Source organism: Galleria mellonella, unplaced genomic scaffold, assembly GCF_026898425.1.
Source record: "Galleria mellonella isolate WM207_F2 unplaced genomic scaffold, CSIRO_AGI_GalMel_v1 utg64, whole genome shotgun sequence".
NCBI lineage: Eukaryota > Metazoa > Arthropoda > Insecta > Lepidoptera > Pyralidae > Galleria > Galleria mellonella.
Genome location: NW_026442133.1, coordinates 4,223,519 through 4,237,435, shown reverse-complemented (window position 1 = coordinate 4,237,435; position 13,917 = coordinate 4,223,519). Strand labels below are relative to the sequence as shown.

General features: G+C 28.8%; 1 protein-coding gene across 1 annotated transcript in view; it reads right to left on the bottom strand.

The window, feature by feature from the left end:
• LOC113512311 (ATP-binding cassette sub-family G member 1) overlaps nucleotides 1-13,917 on the bottom strand; it is a 46,483-nt gene that overhangs the window by 16,511 nt on the left and 16,055 nt on the right. The window contains exon 3 of the mRNA XM_026896109.3: nucleotides 5,198-5,315. Within this exon, the coding sequence (XP_026751910.2) occupies nucleotides 5,198-5,315 (118 nt within the window). The remainder of the gene's footprint in view (nucleotides 1-5,197; nucleotides 5,316-13,917) is intronic.

Below are 13,917 nucleotides of genomic sequence, written 5' to 3'. Positions count from 1 at the left end.
CCCACCCTTCAAACCGAAACATAGCCATGCAAATACAACTGCTTCATAGTTGAAACACGAATGGGACAGAGGTACCCAAGCAATCGACTTTTGTACAAAGTCTCCCTGTGAATTAAGGTATCCGAGATGCCTTAATTCCATTCGTGTTTCCGCCGTGAAGTAGTTATATTTATATGTTTGTGATTCGGTTTGAAGAGTGGTATATGATAGTAAAATTACAGAATATAGATGCATAACACTTTAATCCTCAGGAATGGCAACGCATGAAGGTTATTGCGGGCGATACGGTATACCCTGTTATATCCATGGTTTTGTTGATGTCTACACGTTTACTACTTTCCATTAGGTAGGCCGTCAGTTTGCTATTTTAAGTTGCATAAAAAACATATTTAAATCGTATTAATTCAATATAGTATTTTCAGTAGAAGTAAACAGTGAAAAGGTATTCACTTTTGGCTGGTTGATGGCCATAAGACGAGAATAATTATTTAACTTTATTACTTGATTATTTTTAATGTTTCAGTATTTTTGTCAAAGGCTATTATGATGCGTCACACGATGCCAGAGACATGACAAGGCATGAAATGTGTCAACGATTATCCGCGAGAATTACTAATTGCTTTATATTTAGTTTCCATTGTTCATTTATAGATAAAACTTAACATCCAATTATTTAAATATTATTTATGTAAAACGGTGTTACATAAATGAAACATAAGCGTAATAGTAATTTGCGCATGCTAGCATGCCATAATAATTTTATCTGATTCATCTGTGTTTGATTTGTAAATATCTATTTACCTATCCACACACATAAAGTCCTTTGTGGGATAAGCAGAGAGAATTCAGTACCAAAGGCTATTCTTATGCATTGTACATTTCTTGGTTTATTCACTTTTATAATTTGTCTCATGCATACGGGCTGGGTTACAGAGGTTTTTGACTCTTCCGTCAGATAAATAGATGTCAATGGAAAACTTGATTTAACTTTAATCGAGGAAAGCATTAAACATAATTATAACTAAACATAATTATTATTGCTGTTTGATAAATGGTCGGTTTTTTTGATATTTTATCATTGCATTATTATTTATGTACATATGTTGATAATATGGTTGTTATTTTTTAATTATAGTACCTACATACTTATAAATACCTATCTGTATGGGATAATCTCAGAAAATGGTGGTTTTATTATAGTTTTCGTCACTTGTTCACAAGGGTGAATTCTGCATGATACATTTACTCGAGTAGCTATATAACCATATACATGTAATAGACAGATAAAATTCTAAGAAAATTATTGTTTTGGCTTCTATTATTGATTTTATTAAGACCCCTCATATCTTTAATGTATAGTTGTCGTTCAATTAAGAGTACAATTTTATTGTACATAGATATACATATAATTACTGTATGTATATTAAAAGAAAGTCAAATATATATTTTTTATACTACTGAGGTGGTAAACAAGCATACGGCTTACCTGATAGCCTATAAACGCCTACAATACCAGGGATATTACGTGACCGTAGCCGATTCTGAAGAAATCTCTTTACCCCCCTCTTTTTACTCTTTTGAAGAATCCCATGCTGTAATCTGTATAAAATATTTCGATTACATGATTATTATACAAATTTCCAGTCCTCAATATATAAAACATAAGCTATAAGAAGTTTGTTTATTGCTTTTTGGATCTCTTTAGTCTCAACCAATCGTCACAATATATAAACACTATTTAAGATGGAATACGATATAGGCTTCTTTTTATTTCAGTCAATCAATATATTCTGGTCACACGGACAAAGTAGTGAGTAAAAACTAGTGATTAATAAGTCACAGTGCAAGTTTACAATGAATGAGTATTGATACCAAATTCGAGATAGGCCAGTGATAATTAGTGAATCGAGAAGTGACCGTGTTGCATTGACCTTATCTATTTATACGAAACCATTATCGGCTCCAAACTGATTTGTTTTCAGTTTGAATTTATATAACATTCTATATAGATTTCTACGAAAGACTAGCAAGAAGAAAACCGTAAATATTTTTACATATTATGATGTAGAATATACTGTGATGTACACGGTTCTGCTGTAATTTCACTGCCATGCCCTTTCAAATCGAAATACAGATGTAAAAAAATTTTTCCTTCTTTCACTAACTATTCGATGTAAATTTGCACTTACTGAATATATAAGATATAGACAATAGTGTAATTTAAAAGACGCGTCGACTGAAAAAGGATGTAGTGGTAAATACTGAAAAGGTAATGTTGTATTGGTTTACTCTTTTGGAGAGGATGGATGAAAGAAGAATTATGGAAAAGATCGAGTATTAATGACTAGATATATCGGTAGAAGCCGATTGGATGGACGTAAGTTCATCAAATAGGTGTGTACTGAAAAAGAGCCAAGATAAAAGTACAAGTAAATATATGGCGTGTGGTCCTGGATGGATTGGTACCTTCCTGTGTTTCCGTGGGTGTCAGAGGTGACTAAGGGAACTTAATGGTCGAAAGATAGGCAGCAGCGTCTCTTTTAAAACATCGTTTGCCGAGCATGGCAACTACTAGCTAAACCCTTCTTATGGCTGACATGATGATGATATATGAACAGATTAACATTCGTAAATGTTGAGGATATCACTTCGCGTTCCACTGTTTTTGCCTACTCCAATATAATTTTAATTGTCAATAAGCTCTTATCAATCAAGTAGCATCTGATTTGAATGACCCATAAATATAACGTCATTACATAAAAGTTTGACTTTGATCGGGAGTTTGCATGACTAATGCAAATTATTTTTTATGATTGTTATTAATTTGATAAAACCTATATTTCCGCTATAGATCCAGTTAATAATGTTGATAACATCTGTACACTTTATACTTTGATATACGAGTGCAATTGTTTTCAAGGATATTTAGATAATTGGATATTTGTTATTTTTTCACGCAAAAAGTACTAAATGGATGGGAATGATATTTAGTACACGACTACACTCTATCCTAAAGTAAACATGATACTTTATATAGTAATAAAATATGTTTATTAATAAGTTAAAGTGACATGATACCTCTAACATACATCGAGCCATTTTCCAACTTGAAGAATAAATATTTTACATATATACTAGAAACATCTAAAGCTAACCATATAGAATACAAATTCTACCTGTTTATTACACTTAAAAGTATTGATTAGATAAAATTTTACAGCATTTCTTAATTGAAATTATTTATATCGGTTTTACTCACGTTAGTTTCAAATTTAATAACTAGGAACCCTATTCATAAGCGCGATTCATGGTTATGTGACAATTTCCTAATTTGTCATAATTTCTTAATTGGAAATATATAATTATTTTTCATATCAACTTTTTATATATAAATTTGTAGGTGTCAATTAATTCAGAATGTTTATCTCCAGAAATCTCTCACTGAAAAGTTTTATCTGAAAAGGACATCCAATTTAGCGCAGTAATTTTACATTTTCATTTCGACCTAGATTTAAAGTTTTTATTATTATGCTTATTGCCGTATACGTCCCGGCATAGAATGTCGTAAGTGACAATTAAGGGAGTCTATAGTCGATGGATGAGCAGCAGCGTCCCTCTTTAAACATCACCAAAAGTCAAACTGCAGTTGCCAACCCGCCTGCCAAGCGTGGCAAATACTGGCTCCCTCCCTCTCTTATAGGGGAGGCTATGCTAAGCAGTGAAGAGTTAATGGCTGATACATCTATTATGCAACATGCTTTTTAAACATATTATAAAATGATCATGACTATAAAGATAAGGGTCATAGCAAGATATAATAATGACGATAAATTACTCATATCTAGTAAAGAATAAATAAATGGCTGAGATGATGATGATGAAATAAATATATTGATAATATTAGATTATTAATACTATAACCACGTTAATGGAAAGTTTGCTGCAACAGAGGAATTATAGTTTAACGCTTCAATTTTTGACATTATGTTTTGGGTCATATAGAAAATGTGACAAATATTATAAATGTAAAAATTATATATAGATAAGTTTGTAAAGATGTTTGGATGTTTATTATTTAATCACACTTAACTAACTGAACGGATTCGATGGAAATTTGATATAAAGTTATATTATACTCATATCTGAATCTAATTAATAGGATCATTGTATGTACATATTTATGTGAGCAAACCATGGGAAATGGCTAATATTAACAATTATTAGAGGGAATCTATTAGTAATAATAATCTAACATTAAACCAGACTAATAAATTCCCCTACGGTTGCCAGATGATTTTTTTATTTTTACCCTAATATAAAAAAAAAAATCTCCAAATCGATATGATTTCATTCATTTTTGGTTGCCTCTTACCTGCGTTGGTAGGATATATTGTATTGAAATTTGGGTATTTTTGACAGTATAGAAAATATCAAAGCTGTCAAAAATAGATCCAAATTTCTTCAGGGCCATATAATTTTTTTTTAAATTCGCTAAAATTTCGATAATACAAATTTTTTACCCAAAATTGCGAAAAAATTACACAACTGACAACGCTGCATCAGGGCATTATATTATTGTTTCAGGGCCTATAAATTCTTTACGTCAAAGGGTGATGATACACATACATATATTAATATAGTTTATATGTAGAAGTTATATAATAGATAGCAGGCGTATTTTTTACGCATGCTACGTATACGTCAGTTATGTGATGTAAAAATAAGTAAATAGTAAACAAATAATGATATGGAGTCTATAAAAGGCGAAACTCATAATGTTGAATTACGTAATTTGAAAGATTCTAAAAATTACGGTGACGTCATTATGAAACCTGTTACTTATATATTATATTATGTAAAATATATACTGTGTAGTCCTGGTTAAATAGCCCACCCACCCTTTCCTTTTTTGTGGGTGTCGTAAAAGGAAATTTAAGCATCGGAGATAGGCAGTTAGGCTTTTAGAGATGTTTTAAAAGGGACGCTGGTGCCCATCCCTCTACCATTAAGTTCCTTTAGTCACCTTTTATGACACCCACAGGAAAGGAAGGGTGGCCTAGTCTATGCAGGGACCACACGGGCATTAGTACAGATTAATAGAGTTTAATGCGTATATTATATTTGTTATGATTTAAGTAGGTTTTTTTTTTCTGCAGAGCAAAATCTTCAATTATTAAGTAGAGTATTGAATACTCACGAATAGCCAGCTAAAATATTCAGTAGAGTAGTTTTCCCAGCACCAGATGGTCCCATAATAGCTGTCAGTTCTCCAGGCTTGAAGCATCCATTCACCCCCTTGATTATGTTTTTACGTTCTGTAAGTTAAAAGATTTGGTTAGACTTATATTACGAGTGTAATAGTTACAAAGTATAATGCTTTTTTATTATATTATTAAATAGCTATTTATTGCGGCTTTGCTTTTGTGAATTATAAAATACCATATATATTCAGTAAGAATGTGATATAAAGGTAACCTATCTGTGTACCAAATTTCATTTCAATTCATTTAGTTGTTTGAGCGTTATTGAGTAACAAACATACTTTGTACAAAAGTCGTTTGCTTGGGTACCTCTGTCCTATTCGTATTTCTATTTTCTACCGTGAAGCAATTGTGTTTGCAAGGTTGTGTTTCAGTTTGAAGGGTGGGATATGGCAGTGAATTTACTGGGTACAGAGGAATAACATCTGAGTCCTCAGGAATGGGAACGCATGGAGGGTATCATGGGCGAAACAGTATACTCTGTTATATCTGTTATGTCTATAGGCGATAGTTACCACTTTACATCAGGTAGACCGTCAGCTTGTTTGTCATTCTAAGTTGCATAAAAAAATATTATATTTGATTATTCTTTTTTTAATTGAATGATTTAACCTACATATATAAATTTTATTAAGATAGAACTCTCGGGTCGGACAGCTGAGAGGCGCGTGTTCGAGTCTCGACGAATTGAGCTGGTCGGAAGGGAAGATTTTCAGAGATTTAATAATAACTCTAAATAAAAATAGATAACATCAATATGTAATTTTGGAAGTATTAGGTATCTATTTATACTATTATATTAATGTAAATTTATTAAATTTAAATTCGTTATATCAATATGATTACAATTAATCACAATAAGAATAGTAGTCATATACAGCAATTTACGTAATATGTAAAATATATATTACATATGAATTATATGTAAATTTATATATGGCTGGATGGAAATTTACTGTATGTTTCAGTCAAGCAGAGGAAAGGTTACCAAGTCGTTACTTCGCTGGAAAATCTTGTGCAACAAATATACGACTTTACTACTGCTGTGACTCTTTTAACATGTCGTTATAATTCCTTTAGAATATATTTTTTTACTTGACTATATACATAATAATGAATTTTGTCATCGGCTCTCAGTCTATGCGTATTTAATACCACATCTACCGAAAGAAAGATTGAGGTCCCCCTACTATATTAATTTATCTTTTAATAATAATTCAAACAACTTTTGGTACTGTAAATTTGCTGCTATTATTTAAAAATAAAATATGAAATTTTCCAATATATATTTTTAGGATAATAAATACAAATGATATTTTGTATAATATAGTGCAATAATTGTAATGCAACAAAAAAATTAAATAAAGATTGCACAATGGTCTCAAGGTGATAGATGAATCGTTTCAAATTTTATTATTTATTATCACTTCTGGTACTAATTACTGGAAATATAAAAATAGGAAAGCAAGATAGTGAGTCGGGATAGATAAAGTAATAAAAAAATTCATATAATAATAAAATAAATAACATCCAAAATATGTTAATTAATAAGACTTAATAAAAGATGGCGTAAGTTCTTAGTAAGTATATGTTTATTTACTATTTTGCATTAACAGTATGCTAACAATTCAATAATTGTACAAATAAATAAATTATTTCTCTATTTCCTAATTTTCTTTAGCACGCAGTATTAGGAAAGTAAATATTAGTTATTAACTTAATAGCCATATTTACAAGTTCGAAGTTCCCAGATTCTTTTATCTTTTAACTACTAGTTTGTAGTAATAATTTGAGATTACATGCATAATAATATTTTTTTATAATCACATCTGTATCCATATTAAATGTACATTTAGTATGTTAATAATTTTTTATAGTTGTTATAGTTACACTTTTTTTAGGGTGTTTTAGAAGCGATTATAACTATGAGTATTTAACACTATATTACACTGATTTAACATAATTTATAGAAGGATTTTCGATAAGTAAATCATATTACGCATCTACGAGTACATACATGAAGTATCAAGTGTCAAAAAATATTACAAACAAGTCTATTAAAAATACCAAAAACAAGTTTTTGTCTAAGCTAACCTATGAAATATAAAAACTTATGCTTTAGGTTTCATCAGCAGATTCAAGGCACTATACAAAATCATATAATGACATAATTTCGTCATTATCAGATCATCCGTCGAAGTGCCATAATTTTATATCGTCACCGATCTTACACAAGTATGCCAAATTTCAGATACAATAATCGGATACCAGCAAGTGGTTTAAAATACATAGCAAATTTTGAATGGAATATTTACATATTGAAGCGAGTTAACTAAAAGGTTGTAAAAATCAGATAATGACATTATCTGATAACACATTAATACATCGTGTTAATGTGTTATTTATCATATTGCGTATTTAAATGTTGAATCTTTTGTCTAAATGAAAGAAAGTTTAAAAATACGAGTATAATATTGATATTATAATAATGAATAATGGTATCTTAATTGTTACTAATAAAATTGTAACTAGACTATGTCTGTACATGGCATATATTCAAGAAAAAATATATGAGAGGTCTTAATAACAGCAATGGAAGTCAACATAATAATCATTCTTAGAAAAAAAAGCCTATCTGTCTGTCTATATGTTTGTTCCGGTAACAGGCAAAAATTTCAGAGGCCTAGTCTGAAATTTGATCTTGAAACCACTAATTGCAGTCAAGGGTGGATCAAGCTGCCACTGTTTAGAATGTCGCTAACAACAAATTTACCTAATCATGAATCACGGGATTTTTGACAGGATAAATTATTCGTTTATGATCATGGATTCTTTAATGAAGTGACGTCAAATGTGGACAGTTCAAATACGCCAGTGGAATATAAATATAATTCAATTTAAATTCAATGCTATTGCTAAGCCATAATCTATATTACTAATCAAACTGCAAACTATATATGTCTGTTTGTCAATCTATCTGTACACAGATTAAGAGGGAACTGCTGGAGATTTATTCTTCTATAATAATATTTTATGTAATCTTTATTTTTTTAATACACTTTCAAAAGCAGAAATTTTCAACTTGTCTGTATTTTTCTTTAATTGATACATTTTATTTCAGTATTGTTTTTTATTTAATTGTGGTCACAATTGATGTCTGATTTTTATTAGCGGAGTGAAATTTTCATTGTATTATTTTATGATAAAATAAGAATAGCGAGGTTACTAGTTAGTCAATATTTTTTTTATAATTAAAGTCGTGGTTTTTTGCGTAACAAAAGCTACTTATTATTCTTATCTCTCATCTATTCGTAGGTGCAACAGCTAAAATTAGTATATCTATATGTTAAAAACATTTCATATACGTTTGTGCCAGTATTCGTACTTATGTAAAAATTTTATGTACCTTAGTGTTTGGCATACTTATAGATCAGACGACTTTTGTCTATTTTCAGAGTTATTAATTTTAGTCTCTCATTTATGATCTTAATATTCGCTAAAAATATTTTAAGAAAAAAGATAATTATTGCCATTGTAGAATTATAAAACTATTTGTGGAAATACTTATACTACAGATATATCCGGTAAGTAAGAAATCTAATTAACATCACGGAAGTAATGTTTCTAGTTATATAATTATAATTAATTCTAATAATGAATAGTGTAGTATTATTACAATAATTAGTTTAATATCAAACATAAATATCAAATATAAAATAATTTTCCGGGGGAGACAATATATTTGAGAAATTAATCGATAGCTAGTTGCTAATACCATATATCTTAATTGTCTTAAAATCATGATTCATGTTTATTCACAATAAACGTTATTTATTCTTTATAAAAAAATATCAGTTAACAATAAACTAAAATTTAAAGTAAAAATAAATGTAATTTATCGAGTAATATACTTTTTTAACATATTTATTACTAGCTGACTCAGCAAACATTGTACGGCCCCTTGAAGTGTTTGTTTTTACTTAAAAATTTACACAGCTACAATATTTTATTAAAGTTTGTTGAGTTCTATAGTACATTTGATTAATATGAATAAATTGATATTATAGCATTGTATAAAAACCAATTAATATGTTGGGCATGAAGCTTATAGTTCCTATAAGAGTGAATATAGTTTATTATTATGCTGATTATATGGATTATAGCGTAAGGTTTTTTCTACTTTTCCTTTTGTTATATTTTTATATTGGATTTAGTTCGCTAATAGAATATTTAACAATATCTGATAAGGCGCGATCTCTTAAGGCGCGATGACGTAACAATCAAACTCACTTTCACAATTATACAATTTGGAGGGAAATAAGGATAATTATGAGTCAAAACTGATCAGTTTCATACGTTTATGATTATTTGGTAATTACCTGCCTGCTTATGTTATTAACAAAAATTAATCTATAAGTCCATAATCCAAAGCTATTTACAACACATATATTTAAAGAATTAATTTTAACTCGATATACCTAACCAGGTGGCAGAATTATGATCCTATCCTCTACTTTCTAAACTACTTATATATTTCTACTTATATATATATAATTAACGAAGTTATATCAGGAATATTTTTAGTCTGTGTCCACATATTTCCAAGCTGCACGAATCTGTGTTTTATGGATGGCCTCTTACAAGGTTTCAGGGTGCAATTGAACTCTAGTTGCCCATTGTGTATCTTGTTGGTGCTCGGCCGCTAGGTACTCCTCTTTCTCTCGACACAGTTGCTTAAGGTTATCCTTTCCAGATTGTCCGGATTTTATCTGAAAACGTGTCCGAAGCACTTCAAAACTCTCCGTCTACAAATTGTACATAACCTTGTGTGTATTTGAAGTTGTTCGAGAATAGACTCATTTATCCCGCTGCCTGTCCAGGAATTTCGGAGCGTTCTACGCTAGTACAATATTTCGAATGCATCTATCTTTGAAAGTTTACTAGCTATCATTGTCCACGTTTTCTAGGCATATAGAAATATTCCCCCACAAGTATTATCTTAGTATCTTAGTTTTGCAGTTGATACCTTTATTCCTCTATATCTTTGACAGTCTCTTGATCTCCGATTTTGCCATCTGCGATTTTCTTTTAATCTAATTTATGATCCTAAGTATACAATGTTGTGTACACTATCGTGATTATCATATCATTATTTATTACTTGATTATTTACAAGCCTCCTTTATTAACTAAAATTAATCTATAAATTAATCTTATGTTATTTATTAGCTTCTTATATATAGAATTAATTTTAAATCGGCGTAAAGAAAGAGCATTAAAATTATCGTGTGCTCGATCTTCTGTATCTAAACATTATTACAATGTCACAAAATAATCAACATATTTTTGCCGGATTATATGTTATATAACTTGGAATTACCTGTTTTACCAGTTTAGTACCCCATAATTATAATGGTGAGGATAGTTCCTTTTTAGTACATATAAATAAGATATATGAGTCAAATTATATTATTTCACCAAATTATATTTTTAAAGGCGTTCTGCTTTAGTAATACCCATAACTTCCAATTTTATTTACTTATAGGAAATCCCCGTCTGCAGTGTTTACTAGTAATACTGTAAATAATCACTGCTAATATTACCAAATCAAATAATAGATTTTTGTAATCATAATTCAATTTACAATATTTCTACTTGTATTTATAAAATAACTATTTTTTATGGTGATCCTGTAAGACATTAAATTTATTTTATACAGAATCCTTACTAATAATATTATAAACGTGAAAGTGAGTTTCTATTTTACTATTTCGTATTTTAATGGCTTAATGTATCTTTATGAAATTTGTTAGATACGTGCTATATGTAATGAAAAAAGATATACTCGTAGGCTACTTTGTACCCCCGTTATTTATTTTTAATTACTTTTTATTAAGATATCCCAGTCACACGGAAGAAGTTGCGGGTTTCAGTATTTAGTTGTTTGATACAAACAAAGGTTTTGAAATACGATAATAAGCTATAAAATATTGATATCAGATGATGCTACCCACGCACAAGTAACAAAATTGGTGAAGTCTTAGTAGAACATTTGATATAGGATAGAGTGTTTAAAATCTTATTTATTTATTTAAGGATAACAAAGCATACATTTATGTCTACTTAAAATACATGATAATAAGGTTACATTATAAAATGCTGCCTCAATTAAACGTCGCCACGACACGCGTATTCATAATATATATAACTATTAGGATAAAAAATGATAAAAACTACAATACTAAGTATACTATAAATAGTTAGACTACAGTAATACTTTGGATTTGAAAGATTTGTACACTTGTAATCTATATATATGTGCAATAATACATACCATGTATCATTGCACATATGTGGTCATTCAAAAGAAATGACCATAGAGTGACATATTTTTATAAAATTACTATAAAATGGTTGCAAAATTAGAGCCTTGGACAATTGAAGTATTAATTAGTTCAATTATAAGATGCCACTAGCTTTTTTATCGCTATGATTGTTTTAATTGCTATTCACTACGTCATATTCGATTAATAACAGATTGTCAAGGTTGCGGCAGAATTACAACTTATGACAGGAATCACCCTATGATAAGTATGCATATCATGCACCAAGCGTCCATCAGTTCTTTATACTTGTAGATGCCTACGGAAGTATTGGATCTTTCTAATTTATGATCTACAGATTAACAACTTGTTTTATAATACACTTTATATATGTTACATTGGATTTAGCCCGATTTTTTATTTAATTAATTTGACTAAATGTAAAAAATATTTAATTGTATATTATCTTAAGTTTAATTTCTTAATGCTATTTCCTTTTTCTTATTCAAATAAATACTTTTATCACTTTAAATAAAAATAGCGGACATTTTTATTAAGTCTGATACCGGTTTTTTTCATAATTAAATTATACGTGAATCTTTATATTTTGATTTTCTAAGCAATCGGTCAAATAACAATGTCTGCACAATACCTACTCAATAATATCTCCATGTCCCTATAAATATTATATTTATATTATGTAAAAAATAGCACAAAATACAAATAAAAATAATTAAATTCTTATTAAAAAAATGATCTCATTTCGGAAATTTTAATTCACCTATGGGGAATTTTTCACAATACTTGCAACATTAAAAATGGCGTGTAATCTTAAAAAAAAGCGAATATTTATAATTATATTTATGTTTTAAATTGAGGATATTTACTTATTATAAGTGATTTCTTTATTAGTCTATTTTCCGTCTTATAATTTTTCTCCTTTTTAGTGCGCAAAAACTCATTTTAATTAAATATAAACATTTTAAGATACGTTGTGTAAGTATAATAAAAAAACGAGTCAGTTAATTTGACTATTTTAAAATAAATTTTAAATTTTTGACGATGATAAAAAGTCGACCCGTTTTTGAGGCTGGAGGTTCTATCTATATAACCTAAGTTTGCGCAATTTAAAAGAAAATTCAATCCACAAAAATAAAAAAAAAAGATTAGTAAGTCTAAATGAAAATATTTTGATAGAAATATATAATACGTTATATATGAATAAGTAGTTAAAGTAAAGTATTAAACTTCAATTTGTTCACACATGAGATATCAAAATATATGTATGTATATTAAAAAATATTATTTTGACTTTTACAATTCTAAGAACTTTGAAGTTTACAATGAAGTAAGTAAATAAACAAGTTTCGTTCTATTTCCTGGTAGGTGCGGTATTATAAAGCACTACGCATTTATTACTCAGGAGAAAGTATGATTTCTAACTTAAGTGTTTTAAAGGATCATAGGTACATTTACTTTATATTCATCCTCTCAACAAAAAAACACCATTAAATTTACTTTTATCTCAATTTGAATTAATTGAGATCATATTTAAATTTCACTAATTGTAATGATTATTATACATAACAAACACCGTGTTAGGTTTATGCATATAACTGGTGACCTGAATTTTCCAACTACGCGTGCAACGTTGTACCTATGCGTATGAAATATCTAGTTTGCAATATTATGAAGTTTCACTACCAAGCGAACGATTATGATCCAGAACAGTCTCAAATTCCAGGCCATCGATTCGAGAGGCATTACGTGAAAGTTAACCGTTTCTTTTATTACTAGTATTTAAAAAAAAGTTAATGTTTTTGCTGCTTAAAATAAAAAAAAGCCTAACATAGTAACAACTCGTAAAAAATATATTACAATATTTGTAATATTATGTATTATTATATGTACATAATCGATTATTTTAGTTATATAATAAAATAATAACTAAACAATGTTCGTATATGGGAGATAATTAAAAAATATATATAATAATATGAGGGGTCTTAACCAGAGCAACAGAAACCTTAAACATATTTTTTAAAATTTTTATGTTTGTTTTCTAATGTTTGTCTATATGTTGATTCCGTTGTCATTCAGTAACTTCTGCATCAAAATAGAAACATTTTTCACTGTTGTGTTTTTGAAGGTTCAATTTAAAAACGGTGATGTCTTATCTTAATATGCCACTTAGAAACTACTTCTATAAGGAATAAACCAATTCCTTTGGTTTTCATATTTCTGAAATACACACATACAAGGGTTTGGCGAAAATGTTAGTAATTAAATAGGCAAGTGCACTATACAATCATTGTACTTAACTGAAATCATATT